The sequence below is a fragment of the Lontra canadensis genome, unplaced genomic scaffold (genome assembly GCF_010015895.1).
Source record: "Lontra canadensis isolate GAN:19392208 unplaced genomic scaffold, GSC_riverotter_1.0 scaffold1, whole genome shotgun sequence".
Classification (NCBI taxonomy): domain Eukaryota; kingdom Metazoa; phylum Chordata; class Mammalia; order Carnivora; family Mustelidae; genus Lontra; species Lontra canadensis.
The window spans coordinates 7,568,336-7,596,073 of record NW_022630995.1 but is presented as its reverse complement, the minus strand read 5'-3'; the positions used below and the strand labels follow the sequence as shown (position 1 = coordinate 7,596,073).

The 27,738-nt window shown below is 46.6% G+C and overlaps 1 protein-coding gene across 1 annotated transcript in view; it reads left to right on the top strand.

The window, feature by feature from the left end:
- Positions 1-21,818, top strand: part of PARM1 (prostate androgen-regulated mucin-like protein 1) — a 97,330-nt gene extending 75,512 nt beyond the window's left edge. The window contains exons 3-4 of the mRNA XM_032840048.1: positions 7,887-7,965; positions 19,691-21,818. Coding sequence (XP_032695939.1) covers positions 7,887-7,965; positions 19,691-19,775 — 164 coding nt within the window. The 3' untranslated portion in view covers positions 19,776-21,818. The remainder of the gene's footprint in view (positions 1-7,886; positions 7,966-19,690) is intronic.
- Positions 21,819-27,738: the final 5,920 nt, after the last annotated feature.

Here is a 27,738-nt window from a genome sequence, read left to right as displayed (position 1 = left end):
CCGGCCCAGGGAAGCTCGAGGAAACAATGGCAGCTCTGACCTGGATGACCAGGGCTGCTTTCCTTTATGATTTCTTTACTGTGCTTGGCACAATACTACACATGTCCCCTGAGAACAGTTGAGCCAAGAATGAACTCAGGGCGGTCTCTAAGGAGACTCTGTGAATAGCATTCAGATGGAGGCTCAGCCACGTTTCAGGAGAAATTCTCATTCCCCACAGGCTCCTTTGGTCTGGGGAGTGCTGAGCGAGAGGAATGCTCCAAGACATTGGCTGGAGCCTGCCCTGTGACCTTTGAAATGCTGTGGGAAAGGAAGATGGGGAGCACCGTTTGCTGTTCCTAGAAGCCCAGTAGTTCACATTGCAAGTGTCAAAGGAGAGCTGGGATCGGGGGACCTGAACACGTAACTCGAACAATTCCAGATGGGAAGGAGGCTTCATTTGTGTTGGGAGAGACTGTAATTGTGAGTAAAATGAAGAAACTTTAAAACCATGACTAACAGGGACAGTGCCCATTTGTGTGGCCTGGGTTATGTTCACGGTAAACCCTGGCTCCCTAAAATATAGCTCCTTTGCCCACATGAGAGGGCCATGAGGAAGAGAAAAGGAGCATTTGCTGGATTAATATTAAAATTAGTTAATATTCATGTTTCCAGGACACATCTTTAAAGAGATTAATATTTTCAATATACATTCTTAACTATATGCTACCTAAATAGGTCAAATGCTTAGATAAAAGTGAAGCCAGTCCCCAAACTAGGTCTTCTGATTATAAGAGGAAAAGGGTAGGTTTTGGCTATCCCGCCCCAAAGATTGGATCCCCGATCTGCCCACTAACCAATTCTTGCTGTGAACGAGCATCTAAATAAGCAAATAAACATGAAATAAAAGGTCCCAGTTGTGATAATATTTGGCCAAATTTGATAAAGTTGACCTCTGCCACTCTGGAAAGGAATGAGTAAGCAATCATTTAATGATTTAAAGATTTGGGGATGTGGGGCAGTGAGGAAAAAGACTAACTTACTGAGACAAATTTAGGTTTTGCTAATTAAAAACATTTCTGTGGCATATTTGCATGCAAGCTGTATGCCTTATAAAGGAGCTCCATATTTGCATCATAACTACTAATAAAGTCCAATTTTAAAAATAGCTACACTTTCAGAAGAAATCGTATATCCTATGAATTTCTTACTTTGGGCCTAGACAGATGAAGAAGTATGTTTGTGTCCCTCGATTTAAGGGACTTTCAATCGAGAGAGAGCTGACATAAAATCATGAGAGGGCTCACATAAAACCATTAGTGTAACAGCATATATTGTCTTTATCTTGTATGTATGTGTATAACTACCTATAGCTACATGTGTCAGTATTAGCTATATACTAGAATAAGTTTACTAAATTGTGCCATGCTAAGGAAAAGGGCAAACCTCTAGAAAAAGAAGGCTCAAGATGAATAGGTATCATTGTGGATGAGTTCTAAGAGGAGACTGGGTTTGAGAAGGTTCTTGCAAATCAGCCCTCTGCCCAAAACCCTTCCATGGTTCCCATTCCTCACACTGTCATAGTGTCCCCAAACACATGTCTGGCTTTGAGACTACTCCCATGGTCCCTACTCATTTCCATCACATTCTTTTATTTAGACTATGGCCTTGGTTTTGTCAGCTCTGTGAATTGGGTGACCTTGCGTAAGTTACTCAGCGAATCCCTCAGTATTAAGGTCTCTTGACTCCTAAAGTGGGTTATGCAGGGATCTCAACAGTCCCCTCAATCTGTGCTAATTTGCAAAGCACTTGGTCTTATTTGGTCCTCCCAATATTCCTGTGAAATGGAGAAGATAAGGATTATCCTATTTTTTAGAGAAGGACAAAGACACCAGTTGAGGATGCTTATATCTCTAGACCCAGTACTGACCATTCAGTCCTGCAAATGTGAGGTGTCTATTCTCCATCTCGCTCACTCCAGCCTCACAGTTTCATTGCTGTCCAAGGCCTGCCTATCCTTCGAAGAACAGCTGCATCCCCGAGATTCTAACTTTTATGGACACCCCCCAAGTTAGAGGCAAAACTACAGAGTTTGATACCATCTACCTCCCACATTAACTATCTACTTATCTGTCCGCCTAGTCCTGCATTGCTGGATGGTTCCGGAACCTGACAACTGTCTCTGCAACTGGGTGGTGAAACCTGGGAGCCCCGCTAGTTGCTTCTCCATGCCCTGCACTGTCCTAGCTCGAGGAACCCATGCAGTTTATTCAGGAGAAGCTCATGGGATTAATTTAGGATCAGAGGGAGATAAGCTCAGCTTCTTCCCTTGTTGTGGGGGAGAGTGGGAGGAGAACCAGGAGTGAAATCCAAACAGAATTCAAGGCAAGAAGTCCAAGTAAACTGAAATAATGGTAAAATTAGGATCAACCTAGGTGAGAGCATACAAAAGCTGAGATGTCCTTTTTCACTTTGTCTCCCCCATACCACGTCCTATGTACATGGAGGGACACACACATGCCCCAAAGCGAGTTGCAGCTAGCGTCTACTCCAGCTCACTTCATACACTGCAATGAATAACACTGGGCAGAGTTCTCAGTGGTCCTTTTGGACCACAACTCATGATGGAAACCAATGACATGGGCCCGATTCGCGCACTGTTCTGTGACTGTTGTCCACCTCTAACAAGTCCTGCCTACAGTTACTCTGAATTAATAGAGTCTTCACCAACTTTCACCAGGACCTACAAGAAGACCCAAACCACCACACAGCCCCAAGTTAGGCAGTGCCTCCCAGACAACAAAGAGAAAGCAGATAGGGGAGGGACTGGGTCATGGGGTTCATCCCTGGCAGACTCGCATGGACCCCTACAGCCCAGGGTGGCGGGAGAGCCTATCGAGGCCCCACATGGACCAGGAACCTGTGCTGGGGTCCCAGCAGTTCCGGCGATCAACTCTGTGCCTCCCAACCCTTAGTTTCTCTGTGCCTTGGTGTCTTCATCTGTAAAATGGAGATAATGAGAGTCCCTACCTTACAAAGTTCTCATGAGCAGGACATGAATTCGAAGAAGTGAAACTCACAAAACAGACCCAGGTCCAGAGTAAGTAACGAGAAAGTGTCGGTTGCGATTATTTTTGTCATCGTTGTTAATACTATTATTAACATTTTTGTTTGGAACACAGAGATGTCATCTGAGACTATGACTGTAAGGATGGGAGGGGCTTTTCCTAGTGTATAGGCAGAGATTCAGGCCCCCGTGGAGGTCTAACCTCCCAGACCCCCTCCTCCCACCCCACTGCTCTCGCCTCTCCTCCAGCACATGCACAGACCATACTGTTAGGAAGAATTCCTTTGAAAGAGAGGTTCCTTTTCTCTCTGCAACCTTGACTGAAGGAGCAGCCACACACTCTAAAGTGGTCCCCTGCTCCTCTTCTCCATTTCTTACCTACTTTCTGGAGCAGGAAGAGGAAAGAAAAGAACAAGACAGGTCTGTTGTGTGAGAGGCAGGTGTGGGGAAAGAGACTCCTTAGCTGCATGCCATCCTTTATTCCAGGCCAGCCCAGGGCAGAGAACAGACTCAAAGCAGGGTAAGGGATGACTTCTAGGGCAGCCACCTGCCTCCTGGGGGTGCCAGGTCTGACCGGGAAGCAGGCTTGTAGGCATTGGCTGTGGCACCTCAAGGCTTGTCAGCTGACTCTGTTCGGACAGTTATTCCCAAAATAACTCTCCTCCAGTTCCATCATCTGTGGGAACTCGCAGGCACGTGGGGCAGGGGTTGGACCATCGCTATAGAGTCATAGGAGTAGCTGCTCAGGTAAGACTGGAGCAGGGGATTCCAAGATGGAAAGATGGGAAAGCTGCTGCTCGGGAAACTTCTCAGCAAAGCGACTGGCTCAAAAATTGCCAGTGCTCACTTATCTTTCGTTCTTTCTTTCCTTTCTTCTTTTCTCTCTTGCTCTCTTTCTTTCTCTCTTTACTTTTCTTTCTTTCTTTCTTTTTGCCAGTATCGCATTTACTCTTCTGACATTAAATAAATGAGTCAAGTGCCCACGATGAGCTAGAGACTGTGCCTGGGGTTTAGAGCGCAGGAAGCAGGGGAAGAGAAGCCGGACGAACATGGTTACAGCCTGCCAGGGGAGGATCATAACACAACAGGGAGCGTCAGAAAGAAGCAAGCACAAAGAGCTGAGAATCACAGTAACACGGTCATTTGCATGGGGGTGTCAGGAAAGCTAATCAGAAGGGCTGGTATTTAGTTAGGTCCAGAAGAAAGAGTAGGAGTTGGCCATGCTGAGAAAAGGGCCAGTGGAAGTAACCTGCTGGTGTGTGATTACAAATGCCAAGCCTGGAATGAAGTGGTCTAGGGTTTGAACATCAGCTCAGCCATTTATCAGACTGTAAAGCCTGAATCAAGTTCTTTTCTCTGAGCCTTAACTTTCTCATCCATAAAATGGGAATCAATCCACTCATCTTGTCAAGAGAGTCAAGTGACATGATCGCTGTAAGGCTCTCGGCGTGGTACTAGCCCAAAGCACCCACAGGTAGAGGTAACTATGGTTGTTCTTTAGTCTGCTTCTTTTTGTCCTGCATTGTTGTGAAGCTGGAAAAGTGGCCCCCTGAGAAACCCCAGCTTCCGGAGAGGCCCAGTGTTCCAGGAGGCTTTGCATGGATCTTTGGCAGCCCTCTGGTCAGGCAGAACATGTTGGCACGGTGGAATGTGCTAGCACAGTAGAATTTTCTTGCCTCTCAGCTTATAAGATATACAGATAGGTTTCCTCCGATTCTCTCTAATTCCTTCTGGCTCCAGGGCTTTTCAGTGTGAGTCATACCCAGTGTGTAACGGGCAAATCCCACTGAGGAGGAACTGAAATGCCAGCCATCTTCCCCTTCCCCTCTCTCAGCCTCCTGCCCACCAAGGGTCCATACCTTCCTCACAGGGCAGAGCCTTCCCTGCCCCAGCCACACCTTCCTCATTTTCTGTCTCCCTGACCCTCTTTGAAAAAAGAGTAAGTAGGAGGAGAAGGGGAATTCCAGTTTAGTTTAAACAGAACTCAGGGGGGGAAATGACATTTGTTTTCACAAGGAGGAAATCAAGCTTTTTCAATTACCATAAAAATTGTGTTAATTTGGCTCAGCAACCCCCTCATATGCTCGAACCATAATGCCCTGAGGTGTGGAACTTCCCAGGATGAGGTTCCTGGCTGCCTCTGTAGGTAGCAGCTGCTCTGGGGGTCAGAGCAGGCTCAGCCCACAAGACCTCCTAGGCTCAGGGCCTGATAGAGATCGACCTCCAGGGGACCCTGGCTCCCTTGGCTGGCACCCGATGAGAAGAGCCAGTGGCTGGCAGAATAATTAAGATGTCCTGAATATTTAAGCAGAGCCTATTTTACCCCACACCTTTTAGCCTCATATCAAGCAGTACCAACCCTCAGAAGTGCCCCTTTGTTCAGCTGCCCTCAGGAGCCCATCAGGGGGAAATCACCTGCTAATCCCAGCTCTGGTGATGGAGGCTGCCCTCTGTGAACCAGGAAGGATGGCCTGGAGAGCCCCATTGGAGGGCTCGGGTTACATCCAGAGCTAGACAGACAGCCACCAGCCACTGAGAGGGGCAGCGGGTCACTCCATCACTTACCATGTTTTGAAAAAGAGGAGCACTTTAGTTGGGGAACTGCCGGATTTATCTTTAAGAAGAGGCGACGTATAAATATATCCAGTAAATAGCATAATTGGAGGCGATCCAACTGCCTAGGGTTAGGAAAGAAACTTTGAAAAGGTCAAACCTACCGTTTCCTGTATTAAACTCTGCCGGAGCAAGAAAGAAGAGTGTTACAGAGAGATCAACTGTAGTCTGTCTCTTCTCCCGGTTTTTGTGGGGGTTTTTTGTTTGTTTTTTGTATTTTTTTGAAGGGGCAAATTAAATGTAAAGGTCAGTTTTTAAATGGCTCCTAATTATAACCACTGTATCTCTGACTCTCGACAGACCCCCGTCACCTTATCTTGCAGTCATAATCCTCACGTTACAAGCTCTTAAAAGAGCTTTTAAGAGGCTTCAGTGAACTGAATTGTTCTCATTTCAGTACAGCTGGAGGCCGTGAAGCCAAGTGCCGCCTTTCCAAGCAGGAGTGGATGTTTTCCACGAGGGGATCTGACCTTGAACTTTCCCTACTTGATCAGATCTGCACATCTGAGCATTCCATACCATAATTCTGTCTTTACCATGGTATAAAGGGGAAGAAAATTAACCTGATAATTATCTGAATCTGGCTCTGAAGGGTTCCGCGTACAAGGAGGTGGGCATGTGAGCATCCACATGTGTGGCAGTTCTGAAATGGTGGAACGTGGTCAGTCCATGCGGACACATCAGGCTCTGGTCTTCGCCTCAGTGTTAGTTAGCAGTGACCTCTTTGGCTCTCTTCTAGACATTCTCACCAGCAGAGAGAGCCTTCTTTCACAGAGTTAATAACTAGACTGATTTGCTTCTTAGCACTGCTCTAATTCCCTTGGGGGAAGCACTAATGGGAACAATATACAAAAGCGGTTCCTAAGAGAGGGAAAGAAAGAAAAGGAGAAATGACAAATAACCTACAAATCTCCAGATAACCTATAAATCTCCAAAAATGTGGGGGAGATCCATCACCCTTGAGATCCAGTACACGACAGGTGGGCACTGGTCCAGGACGGTATATTTTGGATAAGACTTTCACTTGGTGTGCATGGCACCTCAGTTAATCCTTCCTAAAGTCATGGGGGCGGGGGGGGCAGCTCTTCCTCCTCGGTTGCCGCAGGTGATTGGTGTGAGAGTCAGCGTTACGTAAGTAACCCACACCACACACACAGCTAATGATGGGAGCTACACATGGGTCCACATATCCGGACTCCAGACCCCTGATGCTCTTTCCAGTGTGGCTGAGTCCCATCCACTCGCTGAAGTAGTAACACAGTTTCCCAGTAGCCTGGGAGAGCACATGGAGTCCCTGACACCAGCCTTAGTGCCAAGAAGGTCATTCCCACCATTAGGGGACAAGAGCCCAATTGATTCTTTGCGTTTCTCAGGTGAAATATAGCTGAAGTATATACATTATTAGCCCAAAACTCACACAAAAAAGAGTGTTGTGCTTCTAAGTGGTAATCTTTGGAAGCCGTATGGTTATTCTTACAAGGCTACGTGCTCGAAGGGTTTTCAACTGCCCGTTAATAGTTAGTTGCCTTTGGAGCCAGATTTCAGATTGCACAATAAAACATTCATGTTACTTTATAATTACACCTGGTTATTTCCATACACAGAAAATAGTGTTACCTCTTAGAGCAGCCCTTGGTTGTACAGCAAGCTTGACTTTACTCTCTACTAAAGCAAACTCACCTCTCAAGGGTTGAAACTCAACACACTCCCCAAAAAGGAGTTAAAAAAAAATGTTTTGATTTGATGGCATCATTAAAATGAGTGCATCTCCTACCAGGATGATCCTTTTGAAGTGGACAATACTGATACAGCTGTGCGGTTCTGGTTTATTTAAAAACCAGCTGTAGTGCTTTGCAGTGACCCTTGAATAAAACATCCTAAGCCTCTCAAGATCTCACGAGTGGTAGAAAGAGGAGCCAGAGCCTATAACAGAAGAAAATAAGATGTCGGGAGATTTGAAATCCCCTACTCCTGCCACCAGCAGCGGCAGCAGCAACAGATTGCTGTCTCTCTTAGAACAATAAATATTGCTGGAGGCTGTTTCCTGAACTCCAGGCAGACCAAAGGTCTTAATAATTTTGGCCATTTACCCAAACTCTTAGAGGCTGAGAAGAGTATTGGTAACAGAATGAAGAGCCTGGTTTGTTCTAGCTCTGACTTGTGGGTAGACTGATCGGCAGTGAATGCCCTTCCCTCATCTTCTCCCTGTGCCTTTCCTCCTCTGCAGGCAGCATCGCCGCCATTACGGTGACAGTCATTGCCGTGGTGTTGTTGGTGTTCGGAGTGGCAGCGTATCTGAAGATCAGGTGAGATGCACCTTACTCTTCCTTATGGGGAAAAGATTCCATTTTTCAGGCTCCAGGCCGAGAGCTGGTTTGCCAAGTGCCGGTGTCCTGATAAGTATGTTAGCTCTTGGAAACGCTGGTAGGGATGGAACGAGGGCCATGGTAGTGTGCACTGGACGGGAACCCACAGTGCGGTATTTGAACCTTGGCTGCGCCGAAGAAGTATACAGCACGATGGTGAAGAAACATACAGTCAGGAGATGGAGGCCTTGGCCCCCTGCCCGTGAGGCCCCTCCTCACCCTGAGAAAGCCACATGCCTCCCGAACCTCAGGTTCTTCATCTGGGAAATGGGGTAGAGGCGGGAGCTCAGTGGGTTACAAATACCGATGTTTGAAATACCACTGTGGATGTGTGTCTAGTCTATAAGGAGGTTTTCACTGATGCTAAAGCAAAATGTTGAAAATACAAAAGGAAAGTGTAGTGTCTTCAGGGCACCTGGGTGGCTCAGTTGGTTAAGCGACTGCCTTCAGCTCAGGTACTGGCATGAAGCAAGTAACCTGCTTCTCCCTCTCCCTCTGCTTCTCCCCTCTGCTTGTGCTCTCTTTCTCTGTTTCTCAAATTAAAAAATCTTGAAAGGAAGGAAGAAAGAAAGGAAGGAAGGAGTAGTGTTTTCTAAATTAGATTTTTTCTGCCCTGAGATTATGTCCTTATATTTTTGGCTTCAAAATATCTCATCTTTTTGAAATGAAGGTGATCACGGATGGCAGCTGGGTTTTTATTTGCTTTAGCCAAATAGAAAGTTGCAATAGTCTGTGAGCCCCCAATTTGGTCGTCTACCGCTTTGTGAAATCCCAAAGTCTCCAAAACCACATTACTTACCCTGAACATGCCTAATGGCAAGTGGCAGTCCTATTTGCCAGTCTGTGGAGCGCCTCTAACAAGGGACAAAAGCCCATGTGCCACCATGATGAGCGCAGCCACCCTCTGACCGCCAACCCGTTCTCTTGTCAACTGCTGGGGGCATCTTTGTGGTGACTTTGGGCAGACCCTGTCACTCCGTCCCTTAAAAGCCCTGGTGGCTTCCCTCTGTACTTAGAATTAAATACTAACCCTGCAGCTTGGCCCTCAAGATCACTCAAGGAGCCTGCCCTACCTCTTCTCACTCATCACTTCTCCCTCTCCCTCAACCACAAGACGCAGTCACACTGGCTTTCCGTCCGATTCTTAGAACGCACCAGGCTCTTTTTCTCTCCACATTCTTGTCTCTTGCCTGACCCTCTCTGAAGGCTTTTTTTGTACCTCTTGCTCATGCAAGGTTTTCACATCACGTCCTCCAGAAGACTTCTCTTCCAGTTTGGTGTCTCATTACTTTTGTCCTGGCTATGACCACCGTTTATTATTTTATTCATTGTTTTATATATTTGTTTACTTGTTTATTGTCCCTTTCCCCCCCATACACAAAAAAACGTTAAGCTCCATGAGGACCCAGACTTGGTGAGCACAGCACTGGGCGCAAAGAAGATACTCAATAAACTGGATAAGTAAACAACATATTTAATTTATCAACTCCTTCACACATTCCATTTGCTGCCCTCTCTCATTTCCTCTGCTCACCCCAGCCCAAACCAAGACCCACCAGGAACCTCTCCAATCCTCTTTCCTTTTTTCTCCCTCTGTCTTTTGTTCTAAATCATGCCCCAGATCAATCTAATGATGGTGTCAATTATGAGAGTGCCTCGTATTATCACCTCTTTCTAAGGTACAAAGAACAGGAAAGCCAGATTTCTAAGAGAAGTTGGAATTAAAGGGCCAGCCTTACCTGTGTCTAAAAGCCTTTTTAGAAACATCCTTGCTCCTTCATAGCTTAAAATAATCTCTTTTCTTCACTAAGTCTGTATTTCCTTGACCAGTAAACTTAATTTTATGAATTTTATCTTACTAAATGATACACTTTTCTATCCATTTCGTTACTAGTTTATCACTGCAGATATGCTGTTTTCATTAGGAGTTAAATTGGCTTTTATGAGCTAGTCTGAGACCCTCATTCCCACCTGCAGCGGTGTCTCTTTGTGTCAGGGTGCAAGGAGGCAAAAACGGAACTTACTGATAAACTTCAAAATCACTTTGCAGTCACAGTGGTGAGTTTCTGAAGGGCTAGGTCACAAAAAATATGACCTCCCCTGGAGTGTGGAGTGGAATAGAAATGCTTTCCTCTTGCCACACGCTTGCCAAAAACGATTTTCGTCCTGACTCCAGGCAAGAATTCAGGTTCACCATCTCAAAGCACTGACTATAGACAGGCAGTCTACAACAGTGAGTAAGAACACAGACTCCAGAAGCAAGAAGACTCCAGTTGGAATCCAAGCTCTACCAGTTTTTAGTGGGTTCTAGTGGGACCTGAGCCTATCTCAGAGCCTTACTAACCCTCACTTCTCCTTCCCCTGTAAGATGAGGGCCATGATATTACTTGCTAGTACTGTTGGGCAAATTAATGGACACTGCTTCCCAAGTACGCAGCACTGCCATCTTCATCACCAGAGTGGTCAAATGTGAAGGAAGGGCCCCCAGTAAAACAGTTGATTGACAGTTCATGAGCAATAGCTGTGTGCCAGGCCCCCCTCTAAGCACTGGGGGCCCACCAGTGATGAGACACGATCCTGCCATCACAGAATGCACTGCACTTGGAATGTTTTGTTAGCAGGTCATTAAAATCGGTTCTAATGAGTGCTGATTAAAATTGCATAACATTTTATTTTAAAAATTTAAAGAGTGTTTTCTCCAGACATTCTCAACACTATATTAATTCAGTGGATGATTAAAACGAAGTAGTCACTGTTTCTCTCTCCCATGTAGGTCCTCCTTTTTGAATGCAGGAAGGCCCCAGTGGGATGAGTTTAAGATGGTTATTTATTTTTGGGATTATAAATTTAAGGACGGATCAAGCGATTAGACCCCTGTTTAGAAAGCCCCTAAGGAAAGCCCCTTCTGCTGCTCTGTTAATTCTTTTGGCAAAATGATAACATAAGGAGATGGAGAGCCCTCACGAATTTTAAGGCTGTGCCACAACCCTTTCAAGTGTTATTTTGCCAGATTCTTGGAAAGCCCCACTTGTATCATTCATCAGAAGTACATGTGGGTCAGTTGACAAGTGCGTGTGTGCGCGTGCGCACGCAGAGACACACGCATGCGGGCGTGTGTACCTGAGGTGACATTTCCCCTTGGCTGGAAGTTTATTCCCTTCCTATGATCCCAGTTTCTGAGGAGAACCACATGACAAGAGGTCTGTCTCCTGTGGTCCTTCAGCTCACTTGGCTGGAGCAGGAAGAGACTGAAAGCCCAGCCAGCGGGGGAACCATTCACTTGTGGCCTGCAGCCAGTGGGCCATGAGCCCAGCCCAGCCTGGGTCCCTGAAAATGCCAAAGAAGAATCTGCTTCCAAGGGCAGCCCCACAGCCAGGAGAAGGGCATGTCTTGTAAGCTCTGCTGCCGGCTCAGTAGTCTCACCTTTTCCCAAACCCTGATTCCCTCGGAAGGCGTCGGCCACCTCCGCCATCTCTTTCCATGCTCCTCTTCTTCAGGGACACGTGACCCCTTGTTCTGTCACAGTGTCCCCTGCCTACAGGGCCGACTCCTTCTGTCACTAAGCCGCTGGTGGGAGTGACTTATAAACACAAACTGCCCTTGAGCCCCGAGGCTGTTCTCCATCACCGACGCGGCATCTTCGCTGGCAGTTGGGGGTGGGGTGAGGGAGGAGCGTGGGCTTTGTGGTCAGGTTCAACACGGACCCTTCCCCTTCCTGTTGACATGGCCTTGGGTGAACAATAATCTCCCTGAGCCTTCATTTCTTCATCTGTAAAAATAGAGTGGATAACACCCATCTCTCAAAGTTGTTCGGAAGATGAAACGGAGTAATAAATGTGGAGCCCTTGGCGGCTAAGAATACGTACTCTAGGCAAATTGATTAGTCACTCCATGATCAGTTTTATAGTTCTGTGACCATATGTGGTTGTGTTAGTATTATGGTACTGGTGTCTAACTCAGGTCAGGTAATACTATACATGACTAATATAAGGCCTAATACCTAACTCGGGATTGTTACAAGGATTAAATTATAATATAGAGAAACATTCAGTCCAGTGGACGGGGTAAGTCCTGTCATCGTGATTGCTGTTACAAGGGTGCTTACCACCTCGGTGCTCAGTCCCAGTCAGTAGGCACCAGGGATTCAGAGAAGGGAGAGGAGGGTGGGGGAGCAGACGACACAGCAGCTCAGTTTTCTAGTTATGCACTGAGGGGCAGACGTCCAGGTTCCATTTGATGGTTTCAGGTCTGTTGTTTTCCTTGCACCGGGGAGGCCGCACGCCTGTTATGGGTTCATCAGCAGAAACTACTTGTAAGCAGTCTTGATTCCAAGGCTTGTCTGCCAAAAAGAAAGCAAGAGCCCTGTGTGCCTCTTGCAGAAATGTGCCTTTAGTTAGTGCTGATGGAAGACCGAGGGAAGTCGGTTTTGTTTTTGTGGAAATTGGCTCAAAACTCTTCTGCCATAAGATAATCCCCTGCTCAGGAGACCGTATCTGCTGTCGCCAGCAATGAGGACGCTGCTATAATTAGGGGTGAGTAACCCAGGCGGACAACACGGGCTGTTCCCTTCACAAAAATAAATGTGATCATGATTTATAGACACAACAGGGCCTGGCTTGTAAGGCATTTTGTCAGAAGTCACCTGTTCTGCTTTCAGTCTTCCAGCGATTGTATGTTATACAGCTGGATGCCTTTTGGTGGTTGGTGGCTTTAAAGATTTGGCCCAGCCAGCCATAAGGTCTGAGATTGTCTAGAATTTGTTACTGACAGGTTGGCTTTTTAAGATCTGCTTTCGGCATTCTCTGGGCCCGGCTGACTTGATTCTCCAGCTCAGTAGTTCTGAAACGTTAATGTGCATGAGAATTGATGGGGGAGCTCATTAAAAACACAGTTTCCTTCCAGGTGATGACTGGGCAATGTTAGCAGCTCTTCCTGAATGTTCTCCTAAACCCAGTTGAGTCAAGTCTTAACGTATTTTGACAAAAATCCAAAAACAGAGGAAGATGCTTAGAGGTGATACTATTCAAAGTCTTCAGGAAGTAGGTCTTCAAAGAAATTAAATGAAAATGAAATTTAATTTAGTATCCTGTGTTGTATCTGCAGGATGTGCACGTGGCTTTTCCAAGCAAAGTTAGGGGCTCCTCTCTGCTTAACATTGGAAAAACAGCTTCAACGGGTATTAGACAGCTCATTGTCATGTTCCAACTAAATATATCTATGCTTAGCAAACAATTCTGTCCACTTAGAGGCCGATACCAATCTGTGAAAACGTGGGATTAGCAAATACCGGTCAATAAAAATGTTTATGATTGAAAAATCTGTATTTATATCTGAACTCACTTATACAACCCTTTCATCACTCTGTCTCCTTCAAGGGTCTAGTACGTTCCTCATGACCGTTGTCCTGTTCCCATATCTATCATCGTGGGTCTTTAGAAGAAATACATTTCAAGACATGTCCCCCCAAAGTCCCCCCAAAATCAAAAACAAAAAAATACCATCACAGTTTCCTGGGTCCAGTCCCCATAGGTGCTGAAGCAGTGTGGCAGCTCACAGATGAGGCCAGTGCTGCTGTCTGCGAGAACCACCCTTTAGGTAACCCTGATCTACCCGCTTCCCGACACTCCACACACACGTTCTAGATGCAGTACTCCCACTGTTTCGTGTCTTAGTTACTTTGCACATGCTGATCCCCCAGTGGGAGGTGTTTGAGTCATCTCTTTTTCTATCTGGCTAATTCCAAATTGTCTAGCTTGAAAGAGATGCTCTCTGAGGAGCCTCCTCCCCACCATCTCTATGGGACGCCCCTTACTGCATGTGTCTCCTTCGTAGGACTCAGTTCCTTATCCTGGAATCACTGCCACTTTTGTCAGTCTGCTCCACCAGAAGGATAGCGAGCCCTTGGCTGTACCCGACATAACAGTAATTGTTTCACACTTACACTTCCTGGAGGAGTGAATGATTCTGGGTAGCAAAATTTGGGGTACAGCAGCAGTCTTCGTTTATTCCAAATATGGCGAAACAGGGTTTAGAGAAGGGGAAGCTTGTGGGAATCTGTTAAAACCATATACTCATCATTACTTACTCGTGACTCTGAACTTCTTTACAAATAAGTGTTTCAATATATGGGCCTTTTCTGTGGTGAGCGTCTGCCAGGATGATACCAGCAGATAGTTTTAAGAGAGAAAACAAACAAATTTCATCTACTCCATCAAAGGAAAGGTGATTATTTAAAGATAAATTCAAAAGTAACTGCTCTTTAAAAGAAATGCAGACTGTGGGCAGAACACCTAGAAAATGAGTGATTGGAAGCTTTCCAACATTGGGATTTGGGCAGAAAGACAGCACTGATATGTTTCCTAAAATTATGATACTCATCCTGCCACTATCTTGCTACAGTAGCTGTAAATTCACCCTAATGGTCACAGCTTTCTTAGCCTCAACACCGTCACTGGCCATGTTCCTTTCCTACTTTGGACAGTTGTGACATGGCTATACAACATGTCACTAACGAGGGAAGCAGGGGAAGGGCATACGCCAATTCTTTGTACCATCTTTGCGATGTTTCTATAAATCTAAAATCATTCCGATAATTGAATAATTTATTTTGAAACAATTATAGTTTGGTAGCTGCCACACAGAGATGTTGTTTGCCCCTTCCTCAGAGCCTCTGCACTTTCTGTCCTTTCCGCATGGTTTACCTCAGGCATCCACGTGCCTCACCCCACACCTCATTCACCGGCTGTTCACCCGTCATTTTAGTGAGACTGTTTTGATCGCCATATTCCTAATGACCGTCCCCACCTCGCACTGGAACTCCTCATTCCCTTCGGTTGCTCTGCTGTCCTCCACGGCCCAGACTACCATCCGCCATATTATTTTTCATGTCTTATTTGTTGTGCCTGCCCCCCCCCACCAGAATGGAAGTTTCCTTAGAACAGGGGTTTTGGTCTGTTTAGCTCACTGAGGCATCTCCCGGCCCCCAAATAGGGCCTAATGGGTTATAAGGTTTCATTGAATCTTTACATGAAAGGAGCCAGGCAGGGAAAGGACAATCAGAGAAAGCAAGAAGCCCCCAACAGAAGCAAAGGAGACAGTGGCAGCTAAACCAAACTGGCTTTGCAACTGGATGTAAGAGTCTGAGGCTTAATTACCAACAACTAACGAGCTGTAAGTTAGGCTGTGCTTTCCCAGCACTAAGCCATATTTTTTCCATCTTTATATCCTTCCTTCTTAGCACATGATGAGCACTTACGTTTGAATGACAAAACTCACTTGACTCGAGAGGAAAGAACTTGGGGCGGTGTGATAGTAAGCAAAGCTGGAACCCGGAGGAAGCCCTGAGCTTGACCCTTAGAAAGAAGAAGGTGTTTTCGCCAACAACTATGTGTCCACACAAGGGAAGGAAAACACTTCATTCATTTTCAAAGACAATTAGGTTCCATTAAGTATTGCCGCTGCAGTTATCTTAAAAGAGGTACCACAGGGACACCTGGGTGGCTCAGTTGGTGAAGCATCTGCCTTCAGCTCAGGTCATGATCCCAGGGTCCTGGGATAGAGCCCTGCCTCAGGCTCCCTGCTCGGCGGGGAGCTTGCTTCTCCCTCTGCCCCTCCCCCATGCTCATGCTGTCTCTCTCTCTCTTTTTCTCTGTCTCTCTCTCCAATAAATAAATAAATAAATAAAGTTTAAAAAAAAATAGGTACCACAGTGCAGTTGCGGAGAAGGCCTCCAACCGCAGATGTCATCGCTGCATGTACCAGTTGTCCCAGGGCATCAGCAATTAGGGACGAGGGGAGGAGGAAGGGCTGCTTCATTAAAGCAAGCCATTTGAGAAGGAAGCCGTGAGACCAGGACTTGACATAAATCACGCACTTGACATAAATCACCACCCACCCCGTGGGTTCTGCTTTTAGCTCACTAAGCTGCACAGTAGCAGCAACATGCGGCTCACAGAGCAGGGCCATTGATCCACAGGGACTGCGAGCTCTGTGCTGAGTGCTTTAAAGCTACATCCTTGCCTCAGAGAAATTTAGCTAAAATTCTCTTTCCTCTTCTCATAATTAAGGTCAAAATGGTGGCTCTGACCCGTTGGCTTGGTTAATAATATCTCCCCTCTGCTCCGGTTATATTACACAAGGAATTGCCCTGGACTGTACGAGTCCCTGCTGGTGCTGACGGAGCAAACTCCGTCTATACTGTTCATGTGTACCTGGTGGGAGCCCTCGGCATCAGGCATTCGTGGAAGAACCGCGTGTGAGATGCGCAGAAAAGAGGCGGTCTGCCCCCAAGAGGTGTACCGTCTGAGGGAGCCGAGGCACGGCGAGGCTGCGCTGGCTGTATGGGACGGCACCGGGCTTGACGAAGAAATTGAGGAAACCAAGCTGCTGTGCCCTGGCGATGATGCCGTTGGTACCCACTGCTCTTCTGGGTGAAACGAGCTGAAGGAGTGCTGCACAAGAGAGCCAGAAGACCCGGATTTCAGCACCAGCTCTGCCACTAAGTCACATGGATTCCTCGAGCCCCACCTTCCCTAACTCGAAGGCGAGGTTGTTCCCCCTCATGGACTCCCCGAGGACCCATATGGAAACCTCCCCTTCGCCATCTAAGATGTGCATGACTGAAGAAGTTCTGACCTAGAGAGAGAGTTTAAAAGGATCATTAGTTATTCTTGTCTTACCTCACACACATGTACACACGCACACACGTGTTCGTCTTCCTCTCTCTACAGTCTTAGAGGACTGATCCAAACCTGGCTTGCGTCCCAGCACACCCAGTGCTTCTTGCTCAGACACACTAATACATTAAAACAAGGTCTCCGGCTTCAGTACATTCCCAAATACGGCTTATCTATATCTCTTCACGGTCCTTGGCTTCACGGTCCTTGGCTGTCGGTATTTTGCTTAACTCCCTGTTCATTCCAACAAGAGGGCAAAGAAAAATGAAAGTAAAGATCCATCCTTTGCTTTTATTTTTCTGGTATTCGCGTAGGGAATGTTTCTTATAATACAGCAGATTCAGGCAGAACTCTGATCAAATAGTCTTGCCTGGACTAACTATAAGCAGGAAAACCTGATGACCAAGAGATTGTTAATCCTCTGACCCTCCAGCATAATGCTTTTTTAAAAAAATGCAAACAATCAAATAAGAAACCGGTTTTATAACTGTGCCCAGAGTGTGCTTTTAGGAGTTCCTGGCAGGAGGGAGGCTTGCTTTTCCCTCTGTGCCCTTTTCCACTGTTTGCAGGTTTGCCATGTGCTTTTGTAAGTTTCATTATAATAAACATCAAAAAGGGATACTGGCCAACACTTACTGTGCATTTACTATGTGCCAGGGCTTTATATGCATTACCTCATTTCATCCTCCCACCAGTAATAACACATTTTAAGTTTCTCCAATTTATAGGTGAAGAAACACGGGATTAAAAAAATAGCCGAGGACATACATCTGTTGACCTAACTGATACTTCGTGGGAATAAAATTATATGATAGATATAAAATGCTGCGAGAAGTTATATTACCATACAAAGGTGAGGCAGGAGTATCCCATCAATAAAGGAGCAGGTTTATTAGGTAGATGTTGGCCAGGCTTGCAACAGTAAGTCATACTAAAATTTAGGCGTGGCTCCAGTCGAGCAATCCCCAGGTTTTTACTTGTTCATTGAGCTCCCATTGCTCAACCATCCCATCCTGTTGAAGGATTCGATCGAGGCAGGAGGTGTTAGCTGTGGGGGAGGGGTTGGTGATGTGTGGCCAGTGACCTTGTTTACCAAAACTGGCCTCCCCTCTTCCCGGGGATCAGAAGATCACTGGTGTGTTATCTGCGGTCTCTGTCCTCCTCACACCCACAGAAATGAGTGGGCCTTTAGGGTGAAGAAAGGGTCTTGTGGAACATCCTCAAATTTGCAGGTGCCCGGGCGGGGTCAGCTGAGCCAGTCTGCAGAATTCAGAGGACTAAGAATCTGAAACCAAGTCTGCAGGGGCCTGGTGCTTTGCAACAGATCCTCTCTTTTCAGATGTCTGGCATAAGTAAATAACTTCAGAAGAGAGACAATAGTGATTTTAGCAACAGATAGAAGTATAACAAATGCTGCTTGTGCCTTTCAGATTGTATTTTCATTTTGTTCAGTTTTCCTGTCGAGCTGAGAAAAAAATTAGGGGGAGCAGCCTGTGTGTTGGTATGCTATACAGCCTCTGTGATTTCCAGTGACCGGGTGTAATCATCCACGCACGAACATGAACCTGAGAGCCAGTCTATGCTCAATTTGTGATGTTCTCTTAATCCTGACCGCACTTTTAGTCATACAATGACTGTAATCCTCTCTGGGAAGCTCCCCTCTTGTGAACAGATTGGCTTTCAGAGATTTTTTTTCTTTTTCCAATCACTGTTTCTTCTGTAAACATTTATTAAGGACTTATATGTGCTGGATATTTTTCTGGGCATTGGAGATAGTGCCAAGCACAAACAAAGTGGGCAGATCATCCGTATGTACAGTTTAGTCAGGGAAGGTGGCAATAACAAAATAAATGAGTAAATTATATAGTATGTTAGGAGGTGATGAGTACTTTGAGAAAATTAAGCCAGGAAAGCTGGGAGAGGGGGGTGGGAGTTCCAAGTTAGGGTTCTTAAGAAAGGCCTCACTGAGAAGGTGATATTTGTGCAAAGACTTGACAGAGGTGAAGGAAGGAGATCTGGAGGCCAGCTGCTCCAAGCTGAGGGAATGGTGCATGCAAAGACCCTGAGGCAAGAGTGTGCCAGACGTGATAGGGAGGAGCAAGGAGGCATGGTTAGAGCAGAGGGAACAAGAAGGACTGGAATGGCAGCTGATGTGCTCAGAAAAATAACAGGGGCCGGATCCCAGAGGGTGTTGCAAACCATGCGAACGACTTTGGCTTTCACTCTGTGAGATAAGGAGCCACTCTAAGGTTTTAAACAGAGGAGTGAGAACTATCTGATTTCAGTTTCTTACAGAAATAATATTGTGAGACAGGTTCCCAAAATGACCAATCAAAGCTGATTAAACCCAAGGTGCCATTGAACTAACGATGTGAATCACACTCTAGGAAGCTCAGAGCACGGGATCTAGACCCAGGAGGTGAGAATCTGACTCAGAGCTCAGTTGGGTAACTTCGTGCCCATCTTTCAAGAGCTCGGAGAGAGAAATCTTTCCCTGTCAGAGAAACAAGCAATACCGGCCCCGTGGCTTTATTTTGAGGATCAAGTGAAAATGGAACACAGAAACATGGTGTAGATTGTAAAACACGATACTGTGAGAGCAGTAGTGGTTGTGGTGGCGTCCTCATGACTCCTAGGAAAATTCGGTCTAGGACCGAAGTCAAATGCCAGGAACGCAACCTTCCCTTCGCTACTACTTCTTACTCAGTAGCCAGAGGAATGGGCCCTCCTGCTTCTCCAGCTCTAAAGATCACTACAGAGACCAGGACCCGGGTGACCTCAATGGGAGGTGCCCGCCGGGCTCCCCCGTGAGCAAGCCGTCCTAACTTCCATGAGTTTGTAGACTGAGGCCTCCAGGATTGGTGGGTGGAAGAATCACGTGTCCCCTCCTGTGGGCCCTGAAAACCTCCCCCATGCAGGCTGCCGGGCATTCGGCTCCCCTAGGACAGGCAACGGCTCCAAATAACTGCAGCTCTCTCCTCCCCCCACAGGCATTCCTCCTACGGGAGGCTTCTGGACGATCATGACTACGGATCCTGGGGAAACTACAACAACCCTCTGTACGACGACTCCTAACAAAGGAGCGAGGCTGGGACGAGGAGGAACTGTTTATTTATAAGCGCTTTCCCAGTAGAATTAATACAAGTTCCTGACACGCATCGAGCGACAATCTCTTAAGCCCTGTTTCGTTGGTTTGGTTGTTTTCTTTTCCTCCCTCTCCTCTGGCTGCTATCGCTTCCCCTTTCTGGTACAAAAAGAATCATTGTTTAAAGGTGAGTGGAGGCTTCCCTGCAGCTGAAGGAGGCAGACCCGGAGCCAGACCGCCGTGGTGGAAGCCTCCGTGCCCGCCGCGGGATCCACTGTAAGAGGGGCCGAGGGCCAGGGAGTGAGTCCTTGCATCGGCGGTTACTTTTAGGGGAACTTTTTGCTGGTGGTACTTCTCAAACTTTCGAGTTAGGAAATTGCATGAGATCTCGGTGCAGGGAAAGGAAATGCGCCCTGGGAGTATTTTACCCTGCAGGTGAGGAAGCAGGGGCTGCTCCGATTCCTTTTTAATCTCTGTTTCTACCTGGTGTATCTGACACGTTGCCTGCTTGGCTCTGTGAGCTGGGTCCCGGCTTCTTAACGGCCTAATTAGTGGAGGAGGAAACTAGAAGGTGCCCTGGAGGAGGCCAGCAGGCCGAGGGACAGCGTGGCATGTTGCTGTCAGATCGCAGCGTGCCCTCTACCTTTTCCGCCCTCCAGGCCGCCCAGCTCTGCCCGAGATGCCCACTGTGGTCGGCCGCAGCAGGCTGTCCCCAGGAGAAGGCTGGGAGAGGAGCTCAGTTAGAGGAGATAAAAGGGGAGGTGTGGGGGGGGAGCGTGCGGTGGGCAGTGGAGGAGACTGGGTTGGGAGGGAAGGGGTGACCCTCACAGACGACCGCCTGGGGGGAACGAATCAGCCCCCAATAACTAACAGAGACATCCACTGCTGGAAGGAACCTCTAGAAAGAACCCTTGCTTTATAGGCACAAAACAGCTGGCTCACTGCCTTCTGTCTGTTGGAAAACGGCTGCAGACCGTTTTGTAAAAAACTGTAAAGGATTAGTCTATCTGCAGTAGCTCAGTGAGGCGTTTCCACAGGAAATAGACACCACGATTAATCCGCTTATTCTTCCCATACGATTACCTTCCTAATTCTGCCCTCAAATTAATGAACACTCCTGGGTACATGGCCTTACGCTCCTCAATCTCAAATTTTGAAGAACTGGTATGGTTTGCAGATGTCCAGATACGATGTGGTTACCAAAAAGCAGACAATTTTGCTCCCCCACGTGAACCTTTTAAAAATGTCTCATGACATTTTTGAGTGTCACGACTTGGGGGTGCCACTAGGAGGTAGATGTCACAGATGCTCTTAACATCCTGCAAGGCACAAGAGAGCCCACCGCAACCAACAGTCACCTGGCCCAAAATGTTGGGAGTGCTGAATTCGAGAAACCCTGGTTTACTGAAATGCCCATGGTGGACAAAACAAGACACTCCCAGATTAGTAACATTTTTTACTTTTAACTAAATGAAATGATTTGTTAAATTGTTCCCTAAAAAGTATTCAGTTTGTGGGCGGATGGATTGTTTTGGCATGTGTGGTTGCCTTTTTATTTCTGTGTGTTCTCTAGATAGCTTTATTTCATGGTGAGGACTCTGTCCTCCTGAAGCACCTGATGTTAGTGACCGGCTATCTGGTGTCCTGATTGCAGGAGGAAACTTCATGGATTAGGTCCTGATTCAGAATGCGTCCTATTGTCCTACAGTGTCCTAGTGCCATAAAGAACTTGAAACTGATCAATTTTTATTTCTAAACTTGAACCTGCTGCCTTGCTGTTTCCAGAAATTTGACCCTCAGCCCAACCTGTCACTTACTGTGGTCCAGCAAAGTGCCAACAGGAAAATCGCTGTGGCCACACTATTCCGAGATGCTCGGAGCTGTGCCACTCTCCACAGCCTGCCTTCCCACACTCAGAATTTATCCCTAAATTCCTTACATATCAGTGGAGAATGAGCAAGCCCCAGAGGTATTTTACAATAGGACTACATAATAAGAAGCAGGCCGCCAGGAATTCTGATAGCTCTGATTATGGTTTTGTTTTTTTTTTTAAAAAAAAAAGGGACATTCTCAGAAAAATGCCCAGGGATTACCCATTGTGCCCCCTTGGCCATGCTGGGCCTGAATAATTGTCTCTCATCTCTACCCTCACTCCCTTTATAAAGCCTGTAGGCCTTCAGTTTAGCAAAGGACAATTCAATAAAAACAGGACATCCCTTTTATTCCTCCCTCAGCCACAAACATTTTGACAAAATGTCCATGGAACACCTTCAGAGTGGTTCTCTCCTAGATGCTGTTCCAGTCCTAAGTACTGGGTCAGAGGGACCGGCATCTTCACGGGGTACACTGACCGGTTAAGACCACAGACTCAGTAAGCATCTTCCCTTACCAGAGTCTTCTATTGTGCAACAGCATTTGATGGGTTTTAACTTCCAAATCCTTATGGCAAAGAGAGGGATCTGGACCTAAAGCAAATATATTCAGCAAGGTGTCAGCTTCCCGTAAAAAACTCTAACTTTCCTTGTTATGTCAGTATAAAATACCTATAGGTTGAACCTTTTTTTGCCAAGTACTTTTTTTCTGAGTTGGCCAAAGAATTTGAACTGTATTCAACACATGTTGCTTGAAACACACACACACCCCAGAAATACACGCTGATAATTAATGTCCTCTACATCAGGGAGAGATTCTGTCCAGATCTGTCCAAGGGAAATTGCGCCAGGAGATCTAAAACCACCATATTTCATCCAGGAATAGGACTAGTCATAAAGTGATAGATTGTCAGAGCAGGAAGGAGGCAAGCAGATTCTTCTAGACCGTAGACTGCAAAAGATGAAGAGTGGGATTCAACTTTGTTTTCTTTGCTTTTGACCCCCGTGAAGTCTCTTGCCCTCCCTGGATGTCTGTCTTCATTTCTTAAATGAGGGTGATGCTTTCCTATTGACCTCACCCCATGCTACCTCACAGATGTGTTGTGAGGATTCACGAAATGATGTCTACAGTGTTTTCAGTTTCTGGAGAAAAATATTTATAGGCATCTTAAGTATTACCTAGATATATAAGTGATCTCAGTTTCAGTTTCTTATTTGTTGTTACACTGGTGTATTGTTTCGACTTAAATCTATCAAATGACAGCTGTATCTTGGCCACAGCAGGCAGCTGGCCCAGCTCTGAGCGACCCCCCAGTGCGGCTGACTGCAGGGTAAACTGTGCCCAGGACCAGGAGAATGGTTCCTGTCTCCAAATGGAAAGACAGCCCCAGAACTGGGTCTCACAGACTCTTCAGTTAGGATCCAGGAGGTTAGGGGAACAGAAGATGGACACCTGAGTGCTGAGAGCAGTTGGCCTCTGGCCTTCACCATCCTGAAGTCTTCTGAGTTCTTGGTGGAGTTGGGTTTGGTTTGATGTCCTCCGTTTGCCCTTCATCTTGCTTGCAAGGATGCATGGTTCGATCCCTCGTGTGTGGGAAATGAATTTTGCAACTGGGCCATGTTGATTTGCACGTTGGTTCACCTTCTTTGCCTTTAACCTCTTTTTGGCAAATGAATGTACCATTTCAACTTTGATTTTTAAAGTGCTGGTTGGTACTGGTAATAGTGCTAACCAAGAGACCAATGCCAGATTGCTTTCTTGGGGTGAGTTAGCCAACATCATTTAAAGCTGGATGTGCAACTTCTTTGATATTTGATGTAATTGTATCTACATTTGTTGTAAGACATATTGCATACTAATTATAATTATATCAATTAAAGTTGTTAAAAGCTTGCATCTGACAGTGGTGATTCACATTTTGATATGTTTTGTTATGCCGGCCATTCAGCTCATATGCTCATATTAAGTAGCCTTGACTTGTTCTTAAAAAAAATTTATCCCACATCAATAAATAATATTTTCTGCACAGCGGGAAGGTCTCTCTGATCTCGAAACAGAATTGAAGGGTGTCAGAAATGAAGAAACTTTCCAAGCAGTGATTTTGCTTTTAACAATACACCATGTCTTCTAAAATCGATGTAAAAATAAACACGTCAATTGAATAAGTAGGCAGGGATACAAAATCAAGTCAGATTAAGGCAAATCTGCATTAACAGTACATTTGATACCTGCTTGTTTCATCCTCCTTCAAAAAAATTAAGTTCATCCTACGCATCCTGACAGTTAAAATAGCAAGCAATTTCAATCATTCAGAATATAGTATCAACCCTCGGGAGCTAAGCAAAGATTATCCTGACTCAGAAGAAAAGAGCAACAATAAAACCCATGCATTTTGCAACATAAGAGAGGAATGGAAGCACCTGCAAGCTAGAGCGAGGTGATCTGATGATTTGAAAACTTGGGGTCAGATTTAGTAAGTTTAGGTGCCCGGTGTCCAGTGGCACAGCATGGAGGATTGACTGGAAAGAGTCAGGAGGAAGAAAGAGGACCAAACACGAAACAGACCCTTTCCTGTTGGTGAAGCAGCCATCTCTGGAGGCCCTGCATGGGCACAAAAGCAAGTACCAACTCCATTATTCCAAGCTTGCCTGAACACCGTCGGTCAAAAAGCACTTCAAATGTGCATGGAAAGGAAAGGCCTGATGGTAATGCGAAGTGTTTACCTATTACGAATTATTGAGTCCAAAACGATGTTTTCCTACATTGTAGCTTTTCCAAGTCAGATCATAGTACCCTCCGACTATTTAGTAACCTGTCTGCCACCTTTTACTCTTCTAAAGGTCAGCGATATTTACCAATAGCTGGCTGTGTTTTGATTTTCGTCAGAAAGCATGGAGCTTGAAAAGTACCGATCAGGTTGGGGAAAAAAGCCTGAAAGAGGTATGATCTCTTCTCTGCAAGGATCTAAACTTCGGCAAGTGTAGAACAGACGCCATTTACTGCACTCAAGCAGCATTTATCAGTTTGACTCAAGAAATGTATTGTGTTTCTATTTTAAGCAAGATACCGAATATTTACTATAAAACAAAAGGAACATCGTTTCCAGTAGGAACTTCGGGTGCCCGTGGGCATTGTCTGATGCCATCCTGCATCAAGGTCGTGGTCACTGCCCTCTCCATGTTACAGATGGGGAAACTGAGGTTCCAGGACACAACATGCAGTCCCGCAAGTACTGACTCCTTCTGTGGACTCTGTATCAGGTAAGAGGGCCCCTGCTCACCACATATTTACAGTTTAGTCGATGGCAGGGCTGGGATTCCAACCAGGTCTGTCACCAAAGCCCTAGGTTATTTTCCACTCAAGGGACTGGTTTCTGATCTAAGTATAACCCAGTGCTCACACCTTCTACTAAAATGGGACCTTCCACCTCTTGCCAAGTCTCCCCTCAGCTATTTTAGGAGATCTCAGGGAGGTCTGGCATGTGGCCCAGAGCAAGCCCGGTCAGCTCCCAGGCACATATCCCCTACCAGGCATTGTCACCTCCCTGCCACTTCACGCTACCCTACTGGGCTGTGTTCTCTGCTAAGGAAGAGGCTGCCTCCGCCTCCCCAACTCTGTTTGAGCGCCAACACAGGCCCCATTGCCTCCCAGAGTTGAGTGAGAAACCTCCCCTCGTTTCCACCTGCAGCCTCCCCGCTCCCCGACAGAAACTGGTGTGAGTCCACAGCAGCCTGGACTAGAGATTCCATCCTCAGACTCTCTTCCCCTCTTGCCCTAAGGTTCCATTATTTCTAGAACTTGTCTTTCCTTGGTATCGTAATAATAGCTTATTCTCACCTAACACTCAATGAGTCAGATCCTGTTCCAAGCACATTACCTGGATTAACATCTCTAGGAGGTGGATATTATCAATGCAGTGTGCCCATTGTACAGATGAGAAAACTAAGGGCCAAGGGTGTAGAAACTTGACCATGGTCCCGCAGCTCCTAATTGCCAGCAGTGGGACTCCGGAGTCCATGCTCTCCATCCCTTCCACGGAAGCCGCCTCTCAGTGCCAGGGATTCCTGCGTAGTTGCTTCACTCGCCATCGAGACGCTCGTGTGTCTGGACCTGGTGTGGTCAAGGCTGGGCACCTACAGCAGAAGCGAGGCCCCTTCCTTCAGAACGGCTCTGGCCTCACAGACTCTGGCTGCCTCTGTCTAGATTCTGGTGCTTCTGGGCAAGTTCGCCCACCTGACAACCCCCAGCTCCACAGCAGGTGACTGACTCCAGGCTGACCCTTCCCTTGTCACCAGACCCACACGGTGGCTGTGGTGAGACAGTGCAGAACACTCTTGTGTTCTCCCACTCACCGTGCCTGTTTGGGCATGGGGACGGAATTCACCACAACAAACTCTGCTGGGCAAAGTGCTGAGAAGTTCAAGCCTGTCAGAAGCAGGGCTGGGCCGGTGGTAGGAGAGACAGATGCGTGCCTCGCACCAGGACACTGAGGCTGGGAACAGGCACTCATCAAAGAAAACAAAAAACAATTGTCCATGTATTCCTGGAATATTAAAATCTTAATACAAAGCTAAGGATTTCACATAGAAATCAGTCTCACCCAGACTTTTCGAGAGCGGGAAGAGAAGTGGGTAGGGGAGCCATAGCAGGTAATGGCTGAAATTCTTGGGTGTCTGGGAGGCTGCCCCCATCTCTGGCTCCAGCAGGGAGGTAGTGGGGGTGGGAAAGAGGTGGGGTCCTCAAGAGCTCACTGGGGAGCCCCAGCTGTCCCCACACCTGACTACAATGGTTTCCGGGGAATGGCTTTCCCTTTTTTCCATCTTTCCTGTCTCACCTGAGAACCTCTCATGGACAACCTCCAGCCAAACCCTGCAGGAAGGGGAATTGGAAGAACTGCGATTTCTGGCTTTCCCCCTGGCCTGCCAAGGAGACCTTAGACAATGTGGGAAGGATGCTGAGCAGTGAATAAGTGAGCACAGTCTACCCTCTCTCCTCCAAGATTAGAACTTCCCCAAAAGGAAAATAAACAACATCATTTGATCCCAAAGGTGATGCAACTGTCCCTTACACAACTAAGGGTACACTCACCTGCCCCCCAAAAAGAAAGAGAAAGACATAGAATATGCCATGTGTGACTTGAGCTCTGGGAACATTCACTCCTAGTCAAGATGCGATCTTCCTTTGATATCCAACAACTTAAATGCCCAATTATGGGGTTAACCACCTTACATTGGATAAAGGTGGGGAGGATGAAGAAAGAGAAGAGGAACTGATGAATACACACACGCACACACACACACACACACACACGTGTAAAATCGAGGAGGAGAATATGCATAGTTACAAAAAGACCTCCTTGCTGCAGCTGATCACGAGACAGACAACGCTGGTATTGAGAACTTCCTTCTTCGGATGGCCTTGTCGTGTTCTTTTGTCTGGAGCCACATCTCATCTGGACGTGGTTCTTTTCGTGGCAGGGGGACTCAGACCTTCTGCTGAAATGTGAGGAAAACCTGGGGACTGGAAAAGCAAAGGAGCTCCTGAACTGGATACTACAAACAAATGAACATGAGAGGGAGAGAGAGGCCCACATGGTCCCCAAGTGCCCAGTACTCTCCTTCCCCACTTTCATTGCTCTTTCCTCTCTCTACCCCAACCCTCCAGCCTACCTCATCCACCCCCGTGAAACAGGAAAAAAAAAAAAAAAAAAAAAAAGATAGGGTAGAGAAGAGGTTCAAAACCATTCTCAGCACTTACCTTACTGCATGCAGAGCCCTGGGTCATTCCACACCCCCATCCCCACCCACCAACTCCTCCCAGCCCCTCATCTCTGCTTGGGGCCTCCAAAGGACAATGCTGCGTGGTTCAGAAAGCCAGAACTTGATAAAAGGCCTGCTGGGAAGAGTTGGGGGGGCGGGGAGCAGTAAGAGCAAAGGTTTCCTTTCATGCATTCACTTACAACATAGACGTTCCATGGCCACTCTGCCCTCTAGCACCCCTACTCCTGATAAATGCTGTTTTAGTGCAGTAAATGGAGTCTGTTCTACACTTGCCAAAGTTTAGATCCTTTCAGGATCTAAG